Source organism: Anabrus simplex, chromosome 7, assembly GCF_040414725.1.
Source record: "Anabrus simplex isolate iqAnaSimp1 chromosome 7, ASM4041472v1, whole genome shotgun sequence".
Classification (NCBI taxonomy): domain Eukaryota; kingdom Metazoa; phylum Arthropoda; class Insecta; order Orthoptera; family Tettigoniidae; genus Anabrus; species Anabrus simplex.
Window position 1 is genome coordinate 112,468,495 of NC_090271.1, and position 22,221 is coordinate 112,490,715.

The 22,221-nt window shown below is 38.4% G+C and overlaps 1 protein-coding gene across 2 annotated transcripts in view; it reads left to right on the top strand.

Annotated features, from left to right (window-relative positions):
- LOC136877312 (juvenile hormone esterase) overlaps positions 1–22,221 on the top strand; it is a 138,229-nt gene that overhangs the window by 39,915 nt on the left and 76,093 nt on the right. The window contains exons 1-2 of one of the 2 annotated variants that reach the window (XM_068228503.1): positions 2,946–3,023; positions 15,811–15,967. In XM_068228503.1, the coding sequence (XP_068084604.1) occupies positions 15,844–15,967 (124 nt within the window). In that variant the 5' untranslated portion in view covers positions 2,946–3,023; positions 15,811–15,843. Of the gene's footprint in view, positions 1–2,945; positions 3,024–15,810; positions 15,968–22,221 lie in introns of those variants that run through there. The other variant, XM_068228502.1, reaches the window with a different exon arrangement.

Here is a 22,221-nt window from a genome sequence, read left to right on the forward strand (position 1 = left end):
CCTCTTAGCAATCAGCTCCGTTGTTGTAAGTGCTCGATTTTAATCCTCTTAGCTTCTGACAAGGAAATATACCATCCATTATGACAAGCTTAACTTTGGCGACAGATTGTCGAGAACATGTCTGACTATGTTGAAACTCTTCCTTCCACACAAAACTGACACTGTGTATAATTCAATATTCCCATATGTCTACATTTATTTTATATTATGAAAAAATCATGATAACTATGGCCCATCTCATGCGGGTACAGTATAAACTTAATTCTATAGATTAGGTATTGTATTTGGAAAAAATATTTGTTTCCCCGTAAAACGTTTGTAGAGGAAGCCTCCGTGGCTCAGGCGGCAGCGCGTCGGCCGCTCACCGTTGGGTTCCGTGGTTCAGATCCCGGTCACTCCATGTGACATTAGTGCTGGGTAAAACGGAGGCGGGACAGGTTTTTCTCCGGATATTCCAGTTTTACCTGTCATCTTTCATTGCAGCAACACTCTCCATTAATACTTCATCTTTCTGTCATTAATCATTGTCCCAGAGGTGTGCGACAAGCTTCAGCAGCCGGAAAAATTCCTGTCCTCGACGCTAGATTGGGGCTTCATTCATTCCATTCCCGACCCGGTCGAATGACTGAAAACGGGCTGTGGATTTTCAAAATATTTGTAGAACTCTCGTAAGTACTTCGATGATGATGATGATGATGATTATTATATTATTATTATTATTATTATTATTGTTGTTGTTTAAAGGGGGCCTAACATCTAGGTCGAGCCCTTGGGGGCGAGATGTAATGTTTACAGTGCGCTATTTCTTCTGGTATGGGCTAGAGCAATTTGTTACTTTCATTGTCCTGTCTCAGTCTCATCTTTGGCTTTGACAATATGAAAGTGACCGAGGTATGAGCGATGCTAGTAATACCATTCCTTATGCAGCCAGTCCCTGTTATGATTGGTGTGAAAATATCGCCCATAGGGTCGGTTGGTGCATGCATTTCAGTGGGCTTGGCAGACTTCTGGCTTGGTGAGGAGAGCAACGGGAAACTACCTCACTCCTCATTTCCCTAGTATGCCTCTTCAGTGACGCCTACGCTGTCTATGATAGCCTTTGGTGGAGCTGTGGAGGATCAGACCAGCCTTCGGGCTGAATGCCAAACCTACAACATCTAGGTCATCGGCCCCTAATGGTACGAAATGTAATGACAATGTAAAAGCCCAAAACTCATCCACTGACCAGAATTCAAAACGTGTTGATGAAGAATGAATGGATGAAAATGAATTTAAAATAATCAGCGGATCCAGCTCACTATACTGAGAAGTTAAAAATAATTCCAACATTAATCCACTGACTAAAATTCAAAGAAAGAAACGCTGAACAACGATTATGAACTTAAATCGATCAGTGGATTCGAACCGCAATCTCCACCTTCCCAGGAATTATCTTAAAACAATAGTATATACAATCTCGAATCGATGATGCTTGTTGTCTTAAGGGGTCCAAAATCCAGGGGAACGGCCCCTCATATTGGTACTTAACGCTAGGAGAGCAAGAACAATGCTATTTCTCATGTAGCAGTACTAATGAGTAACGTAGACTTACGGTGTTCCACACATTGTGGTACTACTCACAGGTAATGTAATACGCACAGGTAACGCAGACCTATGGTGTTTCTCACAATATGGCGTCACTCATAGGGAACGCAAACCCATGGTGTACACATAGGTGTACTAATCACAGGTACTCTTACGATCTCGTGGTGCTCCTCACATAGTGTGTACTAATCACAGACACACGGTGTCGCTAATATAGTGGTACTAATCACAGGCAACACCTAGACCCATGGTGTTTCTCACAATGGTACTAATCACGGGTACTATAAATCCCATACTGATTCACCTTCTGTTGCTACTAATCACAATCCTATGGTGTACCTAACATAGTGGTACTACTCGCAAGTAAAGGCGACCCATGGAGTTCCTAGAGTGATTGTACTAATCACAAGTAGTCTCATAGTTCTAATTCATTCATCCCTTGGTCAGCCCTTTTAGTCGCCTCTTACGACAGGCAGGGGATACCGTGGGTGTATTCTTCGTCCGCGTCGCCCACCCACAGGGGGTCGTAAGTACTTCATTCTCTCCACGACTGTATCAGTTTCGAATGGGCAACACCAAAGAAATTTCTACGCCACGCCACTGGTTTACGCAGAAATTGACACCGGAGCAGTTCCGACCACATGAGCCGTTCGCTCGCTGCAAAGGTTCGAAGTGTACTAAACGATTCGAAATCCGAAGTTCGCCCCCAGTGGTATGATCATAGAGTTAGTAACTCTATGGGTATAATAACGTCAGCACGATAAGATTACCTGTGAAAAATGCAGTCCAGCCCAAGTAATGGTACATTTATATTAAACGTCCTGCTTATTCTTCACGAGTAATTAATTGCCACGGACCCCAGAACAACATTTCGTGAAGCTCACTTCCTGAACATGATTGGTTCAGTTGTAGAATGTCAACGCGTTAACCACACCTCTTTTTTGCTAGTGGATTTACGTCGCACCGACACAGATAGGTCTTATGGCGACGATGGGACAGGAAAGGCCTAGGAGTTGGAAGGAAGCAGTCGTGGCCATAATTAAGGCACAGCCCCAACATTTGCCTGGTGGGAAAATGGGAAACCACGGAAAACCATCTTCAGGGCTGCCGACAGTGGGATTCGAACCCACTATCTCCTGGATGCAAGCTCACAGCCGCGCGCCCCACAGTGTGTCGAATCCCATATCTATGTGGAAAAAATTCACTGCCGCAAATCAAAGCGAAACCTGGCTCATTCGATAGTGAACAAACCAGATGCTGACCTTCGGTATTCCTTTCCACTTTCTGGTGCGTACGAGGCAGGAGAAAGGTGCTGAAACGTCTTCCTGGCAGTAATTATCAGCTCAGTTGACTGGAGGTGTCGGAGTGAACCGAACGTTGTGTTTCTAGTGATTTCAACGAGGTGTTGTATTCTGTGGCTCATGGAATAGTGAAAAGTGGTATGTGTTCTAACTTTTATGGATAATACAAGCGTTCTGCACTAAATAAATTATTTACAATGCGTTGTAAAAGGAAGCAGTTGTAGAAAATTAGATTGTTTTTAGAATTTGCTCGAAAAAAAAAAACTGTACGAGTGCCTCATAGTGCCACTTTACTTTAAAAGTCATTCGATGGGAAATTTAATGTAGATTCAGGATTTGTAGTGGTTTGGTTGCACACGAATGTGCATGATGGTTTATTTTCTTATTTTCAGTGACTATGTGGGCGTTACTGCGAGAAGAATTTTTCAACGCGTGGCGGTCGTATCGTAAAGAGGGGCATTCAGAAGTCATATTTCAATATGTTATGAATAAATTAGAGCCTACAACTCTTACTGACTCAGTTTCAGGAGCTAAGGAACAAAATTAAGTTGATATCCTGCAATATTAACAAAAAACGGGAGAGTGCAGGAGGAAGAGAACAACGATTCCGGGAAAAATTCGGTGATTGGTTAAATGGGACGGATTTCATCGTGTTAAGTGAACAAGACGACATTGATCCAGTGTGTGATCCGAAAACAAGTTGTGTTCCTAACAAAGCCGGCCGTCATCCTAAGGAATTTAAGGACTTCCTTTAAGGGGAAGAAGCAAAAAGTTTGTGATATTACCGAATCGCGTAGTTTGGAGGAAGTCGCGTTTGCTGCTAAAGATTCTTTTCGACCAAGCGGGAAAAGATGAAGGCTTAATAAAAAGATTTCATGTACTACTAGCTGCTCTTCCTTCTGGCTCTGAAATAAATTTAAAGAATTTGGTGTGCAAACTGCGGCTTTGTATGTTAAACTATATCCATGGTATATGCCCGTAACTGTGCATAAAATTTTAGTACACAGTATTCAAGTAATTAAACATTTTCTTGTGCCAATAGGAAATTTACCTGAAGAAGCTCAAGAAGCTAGAAATATTGTCGGAGGTTTCGTGAACTACATACTCGAAAATGTAGCAGGGATTCAACGAATAGAGACTTGCTTAACATGTTGTTGATTAGGCTACATCAAATCCCTTAATGAACAAGTACCGAACAGTGCCACGTAAAACTCCTGGTAATCTACCTATGGATGCTATTGAGTTACTTACCGACTCCCAAGATCCTTTCACATCAAATTAAGAAGACCAGTATAGCAAGGACTACTATCATCTGGACTCTACAGACCAATCAGGAGACGAATGAACATTGGACATGTTATTATGAAGGGGATGTGATTGACGAGACAATTACTTGTAAATACTGTAATATGATCACGTCTTTTATGAAATGTTTCTGAGTGTAATATTGACCTTTTTATGTGGAAATACAATATATTAATATTGTTTTCGTGTGTAAGGTGTGTTTACTAAAACTACGTCATTAACAGGACTGGAAAATGAAATTTTGTTATAAAGAAGTATTGTTATGATTCTGACGAATATAGTTTTATTAAAAAATAAATGTTATTTCTGTTCATATTTTGTTGTTCTATGTTTAATACTAATTTAAATTACGTTTTCAATCTGGAAGAATTTAAGTACAGTGCCTTCGTCTATTCCCTCAAATAAAGTGTAAAAAGAATACTGGATTGAAATTCTCATTGTTATTCATATTTTATCCAGTTTTAAAACGTATGTTTACCACTGTTATAAACTATAAACTATAAACTATAATATACACATCCAAATCGTGTTTTTACTCCCGTAACCGGACGATTCCTTTGTTGCTTTCGGTCATTTTTAAACCTCCCGTTGCCCCTCACCCATGGTATGGTTATCCGCCTGGGTGACGCCACTAAATTAGAAGGGTATGTAGTTAGTAGTTTAAGGTGCGTAGATTAGAGATTGTTTGTCTAAAGTTTTGTTTTTTTGTTTCTGTGTATTTTGTAGTATTTATTGCCTGTAAGCCGATGGTGGATACTAGGGTGGGAAATAAATAAATAAATAAATAAATAAATAAATAAATAAATAAATAAATAAATAAATAAATAAATAAATAAATAAATAAATAAATAAATAAATAAATAAATAAATAAATAAATAAATAAATAAATAAATAAATAAATAAATAAATAAATAAATAAATAAATAAATAAATAAATAAATAAATAAATAAATAAATAAATAAATAAATAAATAAATAAATAAATAAATAAATAAATAAATAAATAAATAAATAAATAAATAAATAAATAAATAAATAAATAAATAAATAAATAAATAAATAAATAAATAAATAAATAAATAAATAAATAAATAAATAAATAAATAAATAAATAAATAAATAAATAAATAAATAAATAAATAAATAAATAAATAAATAAATAAATAAATAAATAAATAAATAAATAAATAAATAAATAAATAAATAAATAAATAAATAAATAAATAAATAAATAAATAAATAAATAAATAAATAAATAAATAAATAAATAAATAAATAAATAAATAAATAAATAAATAAATAAATAAATAAATAAATAAATAAATAAATAAATAAATAAATAAATAAATAAATAAATAAATAAATAAATAAATAAATAAATAAATAAATAAATAAATAAATAAATAAATAAATAAATAAATAAATAAATAAATAAATAAATAAATAAATAAATAAATAAATAAATAAATAAATAAATAAATAAATAAATAAATAAATAAATAAATAAATAAATAAATAAATAAATAAATAAATAAATAAATAAATAAATAAATAAATAAATAAATAAATAAATAAATAAATAAATAAATAAATAAATAAATAAATAAATAAATAAATAAATAAATAAATAAATAAATAAATAAATAAATAAATAAATAAATAAATAAATAAATAAATAAATAAATATTTACCCCCGTACATCGTACACTTTAGAAGATGCCAGACATGAATTCAGCGACCTCGAAAACGGCATATTGCCAACTTTTAATAGAATCCCAGCACTATTAACGACGTTATTAATTTTTTCCACCTAAAACTGGGATTCGACACACTGTGTGCCCCTAACCGCACGGCCAACTCGCCCGGTACCACAGCTCTGACAAGGGGCACGGACTGAGAAGGATTGTGAAAAATCTTGAGGTAAAATTAAACTAATTTTCCCCGTAAATTTCCATTTCTCATGGCATTTTCTAAAATTGTCATTGGATGTTATTTTCGTGTCGGTAGATTTAATGGTACGTAAAAATGAAATCCGACAACCTGACGTCTCCGAAAAATCGTAAGAGTAGTTCGTGGGACGCAATATCTGTACCGGCAACATTATTTATTATATTAAGCAAGAATTTATAGAATATCTCAAAAATAAGGCAATAGCTAGCTGATTTTTTATCTATATTTCACCGTGGATGTTCCCTTCGCACTTTACGATGTATCGTGCACGACACAAGTTGATGAGTTTGATTTTATATCAAGTGCTTCCGTCCTGCAGTGAACCGTGCACGGAAGTAATATACGAAAAAACGGATGATGTTTTGCCAGTCCGTGTATTTTCTCGACACGCTTGGTCACAAACATATTTCATCCTAAGCTGTATTGGATCCTGTTTTTTATATTTTTTATTGGTCATTCTGAGATAAATATATCTCAACAATCCGTTCCAGGGAATGATATGAATTTTTCCGTGAATGGAGAAAATCACTTTGACATTGGAAGATAAAGATCGAAATTAGTGTAACTGATGCAATAAAACCTTGTCAAGAAGCCTTACAAAAGATAGCGTGAACATCGTTTAATCTAAAAATACTGTTTAAACAGGAAGTGAAATGTGAGCTGTCCTTTTATATCGCCTACCGGTACTCCACTTATGATTTGTAATTACTTTTGAAATACTACATAAAATACCGTACAGTATATGATTATCTTGTTTCATTGCACAATGTATCATTCTAAGTTAAGAGAGACTCTATTACTAATCTACTATGTGCGAAGAAATTTGATTACAAATATATCAGCGATATAATTATTCAGTAGCTCGATTCAGCAGATTTATCTTTTCTATCTTTCTGTCCGTGCCTTTGCTGGCGGGACCTAGTGTTTAGAGTGCACTATGTCTTCTGGTATGGGCTAGAGCAATTTTGTTACTTTCATTGATCTGTCTCACCTTTATCCTTGGCTTTGACAAAATGAAAGTGACTGAGGTATAAGTGATACTAGTAATGCCATTCCTTCTGCAGCCAGTCCCTGCTATGAATGGTGTGAAAATATTGCTCATAGGGTCGGTTGGTGCATGCATTTCAGTGGGCTTGGCAGACTGATACGTAATAGCAACTTCTGGTTCGGTGAGGAAAGCAACGGGAAACTACCTCACTCCTCATTTTCCCTAGTACACCCTTTCAGTGATGCCTATGCCATCTATGACAGCCGATGACAGCTGTTGAGGATCCCACCAGCGGAATCGCTGACGGACTGAACATAAACATATCTTTCTTTCTTCCCTAGTATCTTCATTTCTTACCTTTTCTTCATTTCTCCTCATCTTCCTCCCTGTTCACCTCTTCCTTCCTTCCTTCCTTCCTTCCTTCCTTCCTTCCTTCCTTCCTTTGTAAATTCTTCCCTTTCTTCTTTTTTTCTCAGTGCTATTTTCTTTGTTCATATCTTACTCTCTCATGTTTCTTTCTTGCATCCATATTTTCTTTTATATTGTAAATCATCCCTTATTTAATTATGCCTTGCATAATCAGTTATTTGAAATTTCTTGGCTTCTCCTCAGTTCAAAAATATTCTAAATAGCATTTTTTTCAAGATGCTTTACATCGCACCGACACGGATAGGTCTTATGGCGATGATGGGACAGGAAATGGCTAGGAGTGAGAAGGAAGCAGTTGTGGCCTTAATGAAGGTACAGCCACCGCATTTACCTGGTGTGAAAATGGGAAACCATGGAGAACCATCTTCAGAACTGCCGACAGAGGGGGTCAAACCTACTATCTAACGAATACTGGATACTGGCCGCACTTAAGTGACTGTAGCTATCAAACTTGGTAAATAGTAATTATAATAATAATCCTGATCCTTGATGAACTGAAAGTCACAATCATGCCTAAAAGGTGCCTGACATAGCCTACTGTTTTCTTTAAGTTATTTATGTATCTTTTGTGGGTTTTTTAGCTTCTGAGAAAATGTGTTGATAACATAGAACTACTCCCTCAGCATTATACTGGACAATACCATACAGAATATTCTAAGAATCAATGGCTTTATGCAGATATATTTATTTATTTCTGATGTCTTTGTCTAAAACTTGTAATGGTGGTTTTTCGCAGGTTTGTCAAATTCTAACTTGGACATTCCAGTCGGTTAACATGTGATCCAATTACAGTGATCCTCCACGAAGGCCCACAATATTTCAAATCAAATCAAAATCACTTTATTTACAAATGAGGTGTCTACCTAGGTGGCAAATGATACACAAAAATATCTTGTTCTCAAGCACTAAATTTTAAATTAAAGAGAAAAGAAGACATTTTCCTATAATACAGTATTATACAATTTACATTAACAATTTTTCTATTAAACACACAGCTCATCCTTAATAAATTTATATTATTTACAAAATTCTACTCATAATGTCTTCTGTACTTACACACATAATCAACTCATATACAGTATGTGAAATCACTTGAAATAATAATATACAACTGCTATAAGAATTAAATTTACATGGCTATTTTTTTTTTTTTTTAAACCATTTTAGTACCTAACGTGCATAACGACCTGCTGCATCTTAACTAGAGCCCCTTTTTTCACCACTTTTCAGAGTTCCTGAAGGGCCTTCACAGCTACTGTAGCGGTCCCAGGGCCCTTGAAGTTGCCACTGCACTTCACCCCCATAGGCAGTCCCCTACTTTGGCTATCCAATCTCCATAGACAAGCAGATGGAATTAATTTATTCACAAAACATTTTTATTTACAATAACCTGCACAGGTCGAATACCCTCTAACATTTCTTTTCTCTGTTGCTGTTTATTCTTTTCTTGAATATCTGTACAGATTTTGGAAAAGGATCAAACACTTCCCCAGGTAAACTGTTCCACTTTTTCACGCCCTTCCCGAATGAATGAAAATTTATCCGAAACGTTTCTGCTAAAATCCCATCTAATTTTATGCTTGTGGCCAGCCCTGCTGATATAATTATTTTCCAACCGAAGCCTTTCACAGTTTTTTCCCCATGCTTCCTCTCCTGTACAGCCTCTATATAATCCTATAAGTCTAGTTTTCTACCTTCTCTTACTTAAAGCTTCCCACCCAAGTTTCTCTAACATTTCTGATACACTACTTTTTCTCCTGAAATCCCCTGTTACAAATCTTGTTGCTTTCCTCTGCACACTATCTATTTCTTTTATTAGGTATTCCTGGTGAGGATCTGAAACACTGTTTGCATATTCCAATAATGACAAACCATACTTAAGTAACATTTTTCTCATTTAATTCTTTGTTGCATCCTTTAAATAGCCTCATTATAACATGTAACAATCTGTATACTTTCCCAATAATGTCATCAACATGACCCTTCCAGTGCAAATTACTTTCAAATCTCACACCTAAGTATTTACACTTGCCATCTTTTGGTAAAATTACTTCATCCAAAGTATCATATATTTAATTCGAGTTTTTAAGCTCCTGTTTGTAAATATTGTGGCAATTAATTTGCCTCCATAATCTTCATATCATTCTCATCAACCCATTGTTGGATTCTGTCAAGGTCCCTTTGTAATTCTGTACAATCCTCTATGTTATTTATTTCCCTATAAACAATGATGATATCTGCGTACAATCTTATTTTTGATGTTGTATTGTTCTCTAAATCATTTGTATATGTTAAGAAAAGTAATGGGCCAATTATACTACCCTGTGGTATTCCCTTCCAAATTTTCCCTTCCTGTGATACATGATTTCCTACTTTCACTTTCTGAACCCTTGAATTTAGAAATGTTCTTATCCAACGTGTAACCCTTATGTCTAATCCTATTCCCCCCCCCCCCCCCCCGAGTTTCTTTAATAATATTCCATGTTCCACTCTGTCAAATGCTTTGGAAAGGTCTATGGCTATGCAATCCAACTGACCTCCCAAATCCAACTGATCTGATATGTCCTGCTGAAATCCCACTCTTTCTAAATCCATACTGGCTCCTCATGAACCAATTTTTATCTGCACATACCCCTCTAATATACTTTTCTATTAAACTCTCCAGTATTTTACAAACTATACTGGTCAGGCTGACTGGTCTCTAGTTCTCAGGTTTCTTTTTTTTACCCTTTCCTGTATAAATTGGTATTATTATAGATTCCTTCCATTCCTTTGGTATTACATTATTATTTTTGACATAGTCAAAGAGAAATTTTAAATAAGGCACTAGCTACTACCCAATTGTCTTTAATACCTCCCCAGTAATCTGATCACTCCCTTCTGCTTTTCCTTGCTGAAGCAGTTGGATTTCTCTGAAAATATCCTCATTTGAACAACAGCAAAGTAATCACGAGTCTGATATATGAGATCATAGAAAAGAGCGAGAAAATCAGAGAAGAACTACTTTCTAGGTTCTACAACAACAATAATCTTCAGTATACATCTACGATTAATGATGATTATGTTTGTTTTTTTAAAGGGGCCTAACAGCTAGGTCATCGGCCCCATCTACGATTAGACAATAGATTTAACAATCTAGTGCCTAGGGGATGGAGGTGAATTCTATGATCAATACCGACATCTGTTGTGCTATTTAGTGTAATACCTTTGTGGCAAAGGGGTGTAAGTGCATTCAAAATAGCTGTATTTACGGTATGTCCAGTGGGTAGAATGGAACATCTAAATGACTTGGAAGGTAAATAAAGTAAGTTAAGGCATGTTTAACCACAATCTCAATGTGCATGACTAGGTGGTCAAGGAACTATATTTATGTGACACAAATGGGAAGTATCGAGAGGTTTACAGGAAATAGAACCATGTGTCTTACGGTATGTGGAAGGACCCCACATTATAAGAAATCAGTATGAATACCTGAAAAATACAAGAAATGTTACCATCGAATTCATCTTCGTTCTCTAGCTGATGACATGTCAGGATCTGTTCTGAAGCCGGTACGGTATGCTGCTGTGGATATCGCTGGTTTTCAGGCTCCATTAATAGTGTTTCTCCAGGTAGCTGTGATGCGGCTTGAATTATAATAAGCCGTAAGTTACTCAGGTCATGCTCGATCTGTTTCGCCCAGGTCTTCTAGGGTGCTGTTCTTCCACTGTGCTGGTTGCTGCCACCAATGAAGCCTACTATCCTGTTCTCATCAAAAGGACAACATGGTCAAACCACCAAAGACTCCTCATCTGGACTGCTTCTTCAATAATTAGCTGGTCATCACATTGTTTCCAGATGGTTTGATTTTGTAAGTGGTCACTGAGGGTAACGCCTAGAATCTGATGGAGGCATCTCATCCGGAGACCTTCTGAAGGTCTCATTTCAGAAGGGCCTATGTCTCAAAACCATACTACAGGACTGGTAGAGTCATTCTACAAAAGAGGTGGATCTTTGTCTTAAACCTGATGTTATTCTTCTATCGCAACCACCACCCATGGGATGCAAATGCTGTCTGTCTGATACTTTCGCACTCGATGCCACTTCTTTTTCCAACATTAGTCACCCCAGGTATTTGAATTGCTGGACTTGTTCATTTGGTATCCCATTGAGGTGAACCTTAGCCTGCTTTCCATCTGTCATTCGGGTTTTGGACTTGGTCTGAATTTATCTTTAGGCTATAAAACGGAGGCAATGTTTGTTACAAGGTCAAATAAAGATGTAGCTTCGGCATCAGTATCAGCAAATGTCGCATTGTGATATGCAAATATGATTGATTAGAAATAAATGTTCATTGTACTGAACTCCTTGTCTACCCTCATATTTCAGGGAATGCTGAAGGAATCCGTTTTCTGGTCTGATTACCCACCTAACAAGGGAACTATCGGTATGGTCATACTGAAACCAAAAATGCAATTTAGCAGAGGGAATGAGAGGATCATAAGAAAGCAATGTACAAACATTTAACTGCCATTTTGAGCTGTTAGGACCTGAAATCAATACGAAAATGTAGAATAAGATTGCACGCGGTAGCCTTGGCCGAAATCTTAGCTCTGGTGATCAGCTGAAACGAGCGTGTTGCCTTGAGCTTTCTGTGCCAGGCAGCTAACACATGTTACATTGGAGGAGCAGCCATGAATCTGGCTAATGTTCTTGAGTATGCGTTACGTTATTTCCGTGAAAAATGTTTCCTCTTCTTCCCGTGAAATAACTTCGGAAGAAAGGGAGATGGCTGACATGCGATTGAACTAATTGAAAATCATACAGTAGGTGCCAGCATTGTCTCAGTGTCTTATCTGGAGAGAAGTAGTGGTAGCAAAACTGATAGTGGAGCAGCAAAAGAGCTTATTAGAAATACAATCCTTCATCCATTTTCAGTTTTCTTTCCCATGGTTCAAGGACATGATTAAATATTTGTGGTTTGCAACCAATTGCACAACGGAGACACCTCCCAAGTTTGAAGTGCCTGCAAAGTATTGCCTTCAAACAAGTAAGAAAAACTGAAGAACAACGTACATATTCATTGCGCGTGGTGCCAAAATATTTGTATTTTCATGATGCAACCAAGGAACCTCATTTATGTTTCACATTCGTTCTGTAACAATAAAAGTGGACCTTAGGGAGCGGTAACCTGCCATTGCAACTGCAACTTTACACTGCTGTGTGCTGCGTCAGCCAACCAGAAAGATGCAAGGGTTGTCCAGTAGCTGTGTTGTCACATGGATTTTGAATTAAGATTTTGACATCTTCCAGTTCGAAATGGCAGCTAAAGTTTTGTGCATTGCTATTTTATGGTCTCCTCATCATCTCAGTGAAATTGCATTGTCGGTATCAATATGAGAATGTTCCCTAACCACGGGTGAAGATACAGTCATTTTTATATCCTTGCAGTAACCTGTGTTCACCAACGTTGTGATGTTTGGAACATCACAGCATGGATTATATTATTGAACTTAATTGATAAGACGTATATATTTAATCACTGGTAGGTCATTTTTAAATTATTATATATATATATATATATAGGGTTTTAATCATCCATTTCACATCATCATTTCATTTCTTTGTATCACGGCTGTAACGTATTCTGAACGAACAACTTATTGTGTAAAGTATTTCAACATCATTTGTATTTATAGCTTGCAGTAAATTTTCCAATAGCTGTAGTGAGGTGACCAGAGTCAGCAGGCTAATTTCAGCCTATTACCAGGAAATGTACGTCATCAAGCTTACGAGAGACCATATCCCTTCCATACTACGAAGAGACAGTTGGAAACTTATTAACGCCTATTTTTCGAAGTTCGCTACCTGACACTTCGTTTCCATGGGAAAGTTCAACCTATGTGAATGGACGTAATAAAGCAACATGATGGATTCACAGCAATAAATAGGAGACGGGATGAGACATCAAATCTTACTGGACCATGTGATATGGCTGATGGAGGGAGACTTTTGAACCTATATACTCCAAGACAACGGCTGATAGAGAGGCACTTGGGGAGACTCTCACTCAGACACTCTTGGAAGGATACTCTTATGACGATTCTACGTCTGCACATTGGAGAAGATCTTAATTTAGTTCACTTCGCATCTGAGTAGTGTACTACTCAAAAGTTACTCTCATTGAGACCTGTTATCTCAATGACGAGAGGTAAAGTCAACGGGAGACCAGTTTTGACTGGTATAGGGCAGGAGAGATTTTGTTATGAATTTAGTTATGCTAGATTTCGGTAATACGGAAGAATATAAGTGTATTCTCTCCATGAACGTAACCCAGGGTGGTTTTGTTATTAAAATTAGGACTCATTACGACTTTATGTAAGGAGTACAGTAGGAAGTGTTAAAGGCAGGAAAGTCATAGTACAACTAGTGTACTATGCACAAAGCAGAAGCAGGACTGGAATTCACAACAAGAGATGACGCTGCCTGTACGAGAGATCCATCAATCATCAGCTACTACATAGATCGTATCTAGATAAGAGTCTACAAATGGTGAGCTAATGGCATAAATTACTGCAAGTCTATGCATTACAATTCATGTTCTTAGAGTTTATTTCATTCAATTTTTCTTTTGCTTCTGTAAGTTCAGATTTCATTAATACGCTGTTGCGTCACGTTTTTCATCCTAATAAATAGCTGTTTTAATTTGTATTTTCTGAAATTATTATTAATGATCCTTAACTTCCAAGTTAGTGTACTTAATGGATAGTGTTCCATCACCCCACCCCTGGGAGTGTTTAGAGTCTCATTACGTGTTATTATTATTATTATTATTATTATTATTATTATTATTATTAATTATCAACTATCATTTTCAAGCCATAAGCTTGAAGGCTGGCACCCATAGGATATTGTTTATGGAGAAACAATGAGATATAATTTATTTATATTAATATTAAGGTGACCTGCCACGTCATAATTTTGTCACATCTGTGGGCAGAGTGGGTACGTCCCAACATGTTCTAAAATCTCCATCCAGGACCGTTATGAACAAATTGCGAGACATGAGGGTGCAAATATTGAACAAATACTGTTCGAATGCCATTAGAGAAGTGTTGACTTTGCCACCTTGCATGTTATAATGATTGTATCTTGATGATCAGAGTATGTCTGTAAGTTCAGTGCAGTTTGTTTCGTCACATACTATATCATCATTGCGCTTAGAAAAACTGCTATGTAATAATATTTCAGCTTAGAACTCTGACCAGAAAAGTTCTGTCATCTAAGGTTAAGTATTGTATGAACTATATCAACGATTTTTCATTCTGATATATGTGCTGCGGGTCAGTATTCCTACCCTTAACATTGTCACAGAATGGAATTTCGAGTTGCACCAATGATATCCTAAATTATTGTTACGAGTAATAAATGATGATTGATGTGGTGTTGGCGGAGAATGCTACGTATAATCTGGACAGAAAAAACAATAGATGAACTAAGCGTCAAAAATCTTCGATCTTTCCACGTAAATGAGTGTTGCTTCTGGTTCCTTGGCCATATTTTCAGAAAAGGACAGAATTTGAAAAAGACTGTTTTACCAGGCAAAGTTTAAGGCTGTAAGCTTGCATTCAGGAGAAAGTGGATTCAAACCCAACTGTCGGCAGCCCTGAAGATGGTTTTCTGCGGTTTGCCATATTCAGACTAGCCAAGTGCTGGGGCTATGGCTACTTCCTTCCCACCCCTAGGCGTTTCCTATCCCATCTCCGCTGTAAAATCTGTGTGTTGGTGGTATGTAAAGAAAATTGTAAAATAAAAAAATGTTGAAGGCAGCATACCACAAAGAAGAACAGCAAGTAAATGGTTAGATCAAGATAAGAAGATCACTGCCCCACTTTTTCCAATTATATTGAAGGTAAAGACCACTCTGGATGGTCTCCCCAAGGTTGCAACACAGAAATGATACAAGTAAATAGCTCACAATGCTCAGCAATTAGTAGAACAACTAATGATGATCAATAAATTATGAAAATGTTGAGGTTTAACTTAAATCTGATTAAAATCAGAAATCAATTCATTTTATTTAACTTTTTTCCGCAACTCTGATTATAATCCTAAAACAATGTACTCTTCTTTCTGTTTTTTCTCATATTCAGGATGACTGCTGTTCAGTGCAAAATTCGATCGTTATTTTCCTGAACAGTGAAGCTGTTAACTATGACTGTGGTGTTGACTTGTGTCCAGTCACTGAGAGATGTTTATAATTTCCTTTTCAGATACCGAGGGAGTCCAGCCTTTTGAAGCCTGTGATGGTGTGGATTCACGGGGGTGCGTTTATATTCGGCAGTGGCAACCCAAATAACTTTGGGCCGGACTTCCTGGTGGAAAAAGACGTATTAGTAGTCCTTGTCAACTATCGGCTTGGGATGTTGGGTAAGGTCCATTATGGTTTGAACATTATAACCTTGTAATTGATTTTTGACACCGTCCTGTGGTTACAAACAGAAATACAGAGATCCTAAAATTCAAAGAGGGCATTGACCAAGTCCATGTCACCATTCTTATCGATTTCTATTGATAGGGTGTGATATCAAAACCTAGTTAACACACTCTTACTTTTCATAAGATCTATTGTTCAAATGTAAAAGAAATTTTCTAATGTAAATTGTTCAAGGGAGACTTAATATTAAGACCAACAACAATAAGTTACCTGTTGAAATTTGGTTAATTGTGTGTGTGTGTGTGTGTGTGTGTGTGTGTGTGTGTGTGTGTGTGTGTGTGTGTGTGTGTGTGTGTGTGGTATCCATTTAGTCCTATAAATACTTGTGTTTAGTGTTTATCGGTAGACATTAAGATTACTAGTCTCATAACAATGTATAGTAGCCATCCTGTTCAAAAGATGTAGCTCAGCTCTGAGGCCCTGAGGTAGCCCTGTTCCATGTCCCATAAGAAAAATGTATAGCCACCATCCTGTCTTGTTAGGTTAAACTTGCAATGTTACGCGATTGGCCTTCTCGTGTATCAAACTTGGGTCTCAAAGGTTAAGCCAGGAGTCATATCCAAGTCTGTAAGGTTAAGCTTGCACTCTTCTGGGAATCTACTTGGATACGTAAGGTTTGCAGCCCTGTGAGGTAAAGCCTGGTATTGAATCCAAGCCTGTTATGTTAAGCTAGCATTCTTCTGGGCATTTTACTTGGACCTGTAAAGTTAACGCCCTCGTAAGGTTAAGCCTGGAGTCGAAGCCAGTCCTGTAAGGTTAAGTCTGGTGTTGAGTCCATGCCTATGAGGTTAAGCTTGCACACATAACCAGCTGCCCACATTTGAAATTGCCTGCCAAGTGACATCATGTGAGGTCAAGCATGCACTCTTGGTCAGCATATCTATGAGGTGGAGGTGGCTGTCAGACCCATGAAAAAACAATTCTTTGGAATATGTACAAGATCAATGAATATAGGGTAGTCAAAAAACCAAAAGTAATAATAAACTGTTAACTGTATATATTGCACCTTCGGTTATTTAAATTTTAAGGTAGATTTCACTTCTATTAGCTTGTAGGAAAAACAAAACATTCTAATAAATATTTAGTATTAACTGTATTTCTGTTGTTTCATTTAACCTGTTGTAAATAGGATCTAAGTACAGTTTTTATAGTGTAGTTACTTTTTTTATAAAATTATCTTGCTGATTTATTATTCTGTAATTATTGTGGAGGAGGGGAAAATATCTGTAGGATTTTAGATCAAACTACTTTTCTAATTTTTTAGCAAATCTATTGTAACTGGTGCAGTTTAGAATTGTAGTGTGGGTATTCTATTAGATAGTATCTTGCTTTAATTATTATTGTATAATCCTTGTGTGGTCCTTTTGATAATCCAACCTTTAACAGCATTTTTTAAATCTCTGTTTGCACGTAGTAATAGTCTCTCTATGTATTGGTGTGTTTAGTGTAACTGCGCATTTCTATGGTAAGTTGTTATTCATATTATTCTGTTATCTCTGTTATTCCTATTGTTTTAAAAGTAGGTTAAGACAAAGAAGAATTGTAGTATAGTTTACCAGAGAGTATCTTGCTGGATTCATTATTGTGAAATTCTTTGGTAGTTACCAGTATTTCTTTTCACTGATACATATTGCCTATTTGTATATTACAGAATACACTATTTTATTTTTGTTTCATAATATTTTGTACCAAGCAAGTTGGTCATACAGTTAGGGGTATGCAGCTGTGTGAGCTTGCATTCAGGAGATAGTGGGTTCGAACCACACTGTCAGCAGCCCTGAAGATGGATTTACATGGTTTCCCATTCTCACACTTGGCAAATGCTGGGGTGATACAGATGTTGATTCCCATAGGGAATTTGAAATATTTGTCCCGAATGAGTAAATTTATAATACCAATATACACTGACTGACAGAGCAAATGCAACACCAAGAAGGAGTGGTTCGAAAGGGATGAAAGTTGGGGAAAAAACAGAGACGGCACGGACGAATAATTGATGCTTATTTCAAACCGATATGCAGGTTACACAATGCGCACGGCATTGACTCAGTAGGATGTAGGACCACCGCGAGCGGCGATGCGCGCAGAAACACGTCGAGGTACAGAGTCAATAAGAGTGCGGATGGTGTCCTGAGGGATGGTTCTCCATTCTCTGTGAACCATTTACCACAGTTGGTCATCCGTACGAGGCTGGGGCAGAGTTTGCAAACGGCGTCCAATGAGATCCCACACGTGTTCGATTGGTGAGAGATCCGGAGAGTACGCTGGCCACGGAAGTATCTGTACACCTCGTAGAGCCTGTTGGGAGATGCGAGCAGTGTGTGGGCGGGCATTATCCTGCTGAAACAGAGCATTGGGCAGCCCCTGAAGGTACGGGAGTGCCACCGGCCGCAGCACATGCTGCACGTAGCGGTGGGCATTTAACGTGCCTTGAATACGCACTAGAGGTGACGTGGAATCATACGCAATAGCGCCCCAAACCATGATGCCGCGTTGTCTAGCGGTAGGGCGCTCCACAGTTACTGCCGGATTTGACCTTTCTCCACGCCGATGCCACACTCGTCTGCGGTGACTATCACTGACAGAACAGAAGCGTGACTCATCGGAGAACACAACGTTCCGCCATTCCCTCATCCAAGTCGCTCTAGCCCGGCACCATGCCAGGCATGCACGTCTATGCTGTGGAGTCAATGGTAGTCTTCTGAGCGGACGCCGAGAGTGCAGGCCTCCTTCAACCAATCGACGGGAAATTGTTCTGGTCGATAGTGGAACAGCCAGGGTGTCTTGCACATGCTGAAGAATGGTGGTTGACGTGGCGTGCGGGGCTGCCACCGCTTGGCGGCGGATGCGCCGATCCTCGCGTGCAGACGTCACTCGGGCTGCGCCTGGACCCCTCGCACGTGCCACATGTCCCTGCGCCAACCATCTTCGCCACAGGCGCTGCACCGTGGACACATCCCTATGGGTATCGGCTGTGATTTGACGAAGCGACCAACCTGCCCTTCTTAGCCCGATCACCATACCCCTCGTAAAGTCGTCTGTCTGCTGGAAATGCCTCCGTTTACGGCGGCCTGGCAATCTTAGCTATACATGTGTCCTGTGGCACACGACAACACGTTCTACAATGACTGTCGGCTGAGAAATCACTGTACGAAGTGGGCCATTCGCCAACGCCGTGTCCCATTTATCGTTCGCTACGTGCGCAGCACAGCGGCGCATTTCACATCATGAGCATACCTCAGTGACGTCAGTCTACCCTGCAATTGGCATAAAGTTCTGACCACTCCTTCTTGGTGTTGCATTTGCTCTGTCAGTCAGTGTAAATGGTCTGTTATTGGGCATTATAAATTTTCCAGCTAACTCATTCCTGGTTGCCAACGTTTTGCCCTGTGTGCTAGGATGGGCTCATCAGTTGGTACCTAGCACACCTACCAAGACGTTGGCTAGTGCATACCGTGGAGGCCACTGCGTAGGCTACTTAGAGCCACCGGTAGTGCCAATGCACTATGAGAAACTTTGTCTCATTACCAAAAATTGATGCCTGCTTGGCCATTGGATGATACAGAGGCCTGTCTGTGTTGGTGCAACCTAAAGCAAGTTGCAAAAAGAAAATCTGCGAAGAAGATAAATGAATGTCTAAGGGAGCCAGTGTAGGGACTGTGGGTCTCAGTGAGAAATAAAGAGAATGAGTGAAGAGAGAGTGATTTTGGGGGAGATAAGGCTTTTTTTAACAGAGGACGAAATGAAGGTGGGTCTCCCTCAGTCAATGTAGGCAAGACAGGGGGGAAGGAAAGGGAGGAGTTGTGGAAGACAGGTGAGGTAATATTTTAAGAGGAAGGAAAATCAGGGCCAAGGGTATCAATCAGGGAGTTCAGGAGAAGTGTCGGTGATGAATAGGTATGAGTCACTACAGGTAGAAGAGCAAAGGGAAGATGGGGAACAGAGATGTGTTAAAGAGGGGAGGCAGGGAAGAGGAAAGGGGATGGTAGGAAAGGGAAACAGAATAGGAGATAGAAAGGACGTGGAACAGGGTCATGAGAGGGAGAGGATGGAGGAGGGAATAGGTTCTGCACCCGTTAGGGAAGTAAAGGGAAACAAGGGCAGGAGGAGATCTAATGAGCTGGATGAAGTTGAGGGTTTGGTCATGGGCAACTCTAATGTTAGGCATGCGGGGCAAGTGTGTTAAGGAAAGGGAAACTGGGTAGAGTGCTTTCCAGGTATTAATTTAAGGCAGATGTTGAGGAAAGTAGATGGGAAGGAGAAGGATAAGGAGAAGGTGGTAATTTCCCATGTTGGTACAACAACACAAGCAAGCAGGAACAGGTACTAACATAATTGGGGATGTGTGGGATCTGGTTATAATAGTATGGGAGATGTTTAAGAGAGCAGAGATTGTTAAAAGTTGGATACTGTGCAGGAGGGCTGGTGACAGGAGAGTAAACGAGGGTTTGTATGAGTCTATGGAGTGGGTATGTGGGAAATTGGGAGTGAGATTTGTAGATTCTAATGGTGGGTAGGAAACAGGGATCTGTGTGCAGATAGTCTTCACTTGAATCACAATGATACACATATTATGCTAGAGGGCTTTTTAGAAGGATGAGAGAGAGAGACACATTTAGGGAAACGTGGTGGACTAGGGAGCTGTGATAAAGAGTACAGGGAGCTGGAAATCAAGTAAAGTCAACATAAAACTGTAGGTGTTAAACTGTACAGAAAAAAAAAAAAAAAAAAAAAGGAGGAATAGAATTAAGTAATTTAATAGATACCTACTGTCTGTATTTGCCAGATGTTGTAATAGGTGCAATAAGTGACATTATGGATTAGAAAATTTTCTCATGGAACTTGAGTGTTTATCACAGATAGAATAGGTACAGTAGGAGGGGAAACATTCATACTGGTGAAAGAAGAATTTGCAAGCTACAAAAAAGTTAAGGATGAGAAACATGAAATTTTAGGTTTAAGGACCGAGCGAGTTGGTTGTGCCGAGAGGGGCGTGCATCTGTGAGCTTGCATTCGGGAGATAGTGGGTTAAAACCCCAAGCCCTGAAGATGGTTTTCTGTGTTTTACCAATTTCACAGCAGGCAAATGCTGTACTTTAATTAAGGCCACAGCTGCTTCCTTCCCACTCCAGACCCTTTCCTATCCCATCATCACTATAAGACCTATCTGTGTCAATGTGACATAAAGCAATTTTTGTTTAGGTGTAACACTCATATCTAAAGGTAATAGGCAACTTCATACCCTTGGGGTGTACCGACCTGACATGGGTGGGGCTAACGTTGATGAGGAATTATTTGATGATACCGGTAATTAGCTGAATCAGGAAGTGTCGGAACCAACAAGAAGAGAGAATATTCTAGACATGTTGCTAATAAAACCAGCGGAGCTCTATGGAGAAACTCAAGTAATAGGTGGTATAAGCAATCATGAAGCTGTGTTTGCTGTAGCTAAAAGTTCATGTGATAAGAAAGGAAGGTTGTAAAATTAGGATTATTACGCAATACCATATGGCTGATAGGAGAGGGATGGGGAGTTTTATAAAATAATTATGATCATCTGATAGGGAATCTGCCACCTGGGCAACAGCCCTAAATGTAGAGCAACGATGTTCGTTGATTGATTGATTCACTCACCGCCTGGTCAAGAATAGTCTGATTTGTATGCGCAAGTTTTGTTGGGCGCTGGCTTTACGGCGAAGTGGGGGCAGGGGAGGGAAGAGAGTGTCTCATCATTGTTCATTTCTGCAGGACTGCCAACCAAAGAGAGTGAAACACTGGGGAAAAGTAATGAACTGAGCTTATTTTGAACAGTGTTTTTACTTCATATTTATTTATTTATTTATTTAATTTATTTATTATTGCTGGTAGTTTAACATTGTATTGAAACTTTGAAGGTTTTTAGCAATAGAAGGATTGAAAAAGGGCTAGAATTGGGAAGGAAGCAGCTGTGGTCTTTGTTAAGGTACAGCCCCAGCATTTGCCTGGTGTGAAAACGGGGGAACCACAGAATGCCTTCTTCAGTGCTAGCAATGGTGGGTTTTGAAACCACTATCTCCCAAATGCAAGCCTACAGCTACATGTATTTCTTGTTTACTTAATAAATATAAATGAATAGAAAATCATTAGAGATCACAAGAAATAGAGGCATGTGTTAAGTGCAGTGCTGTAGATAGTTGTACCTGACTTG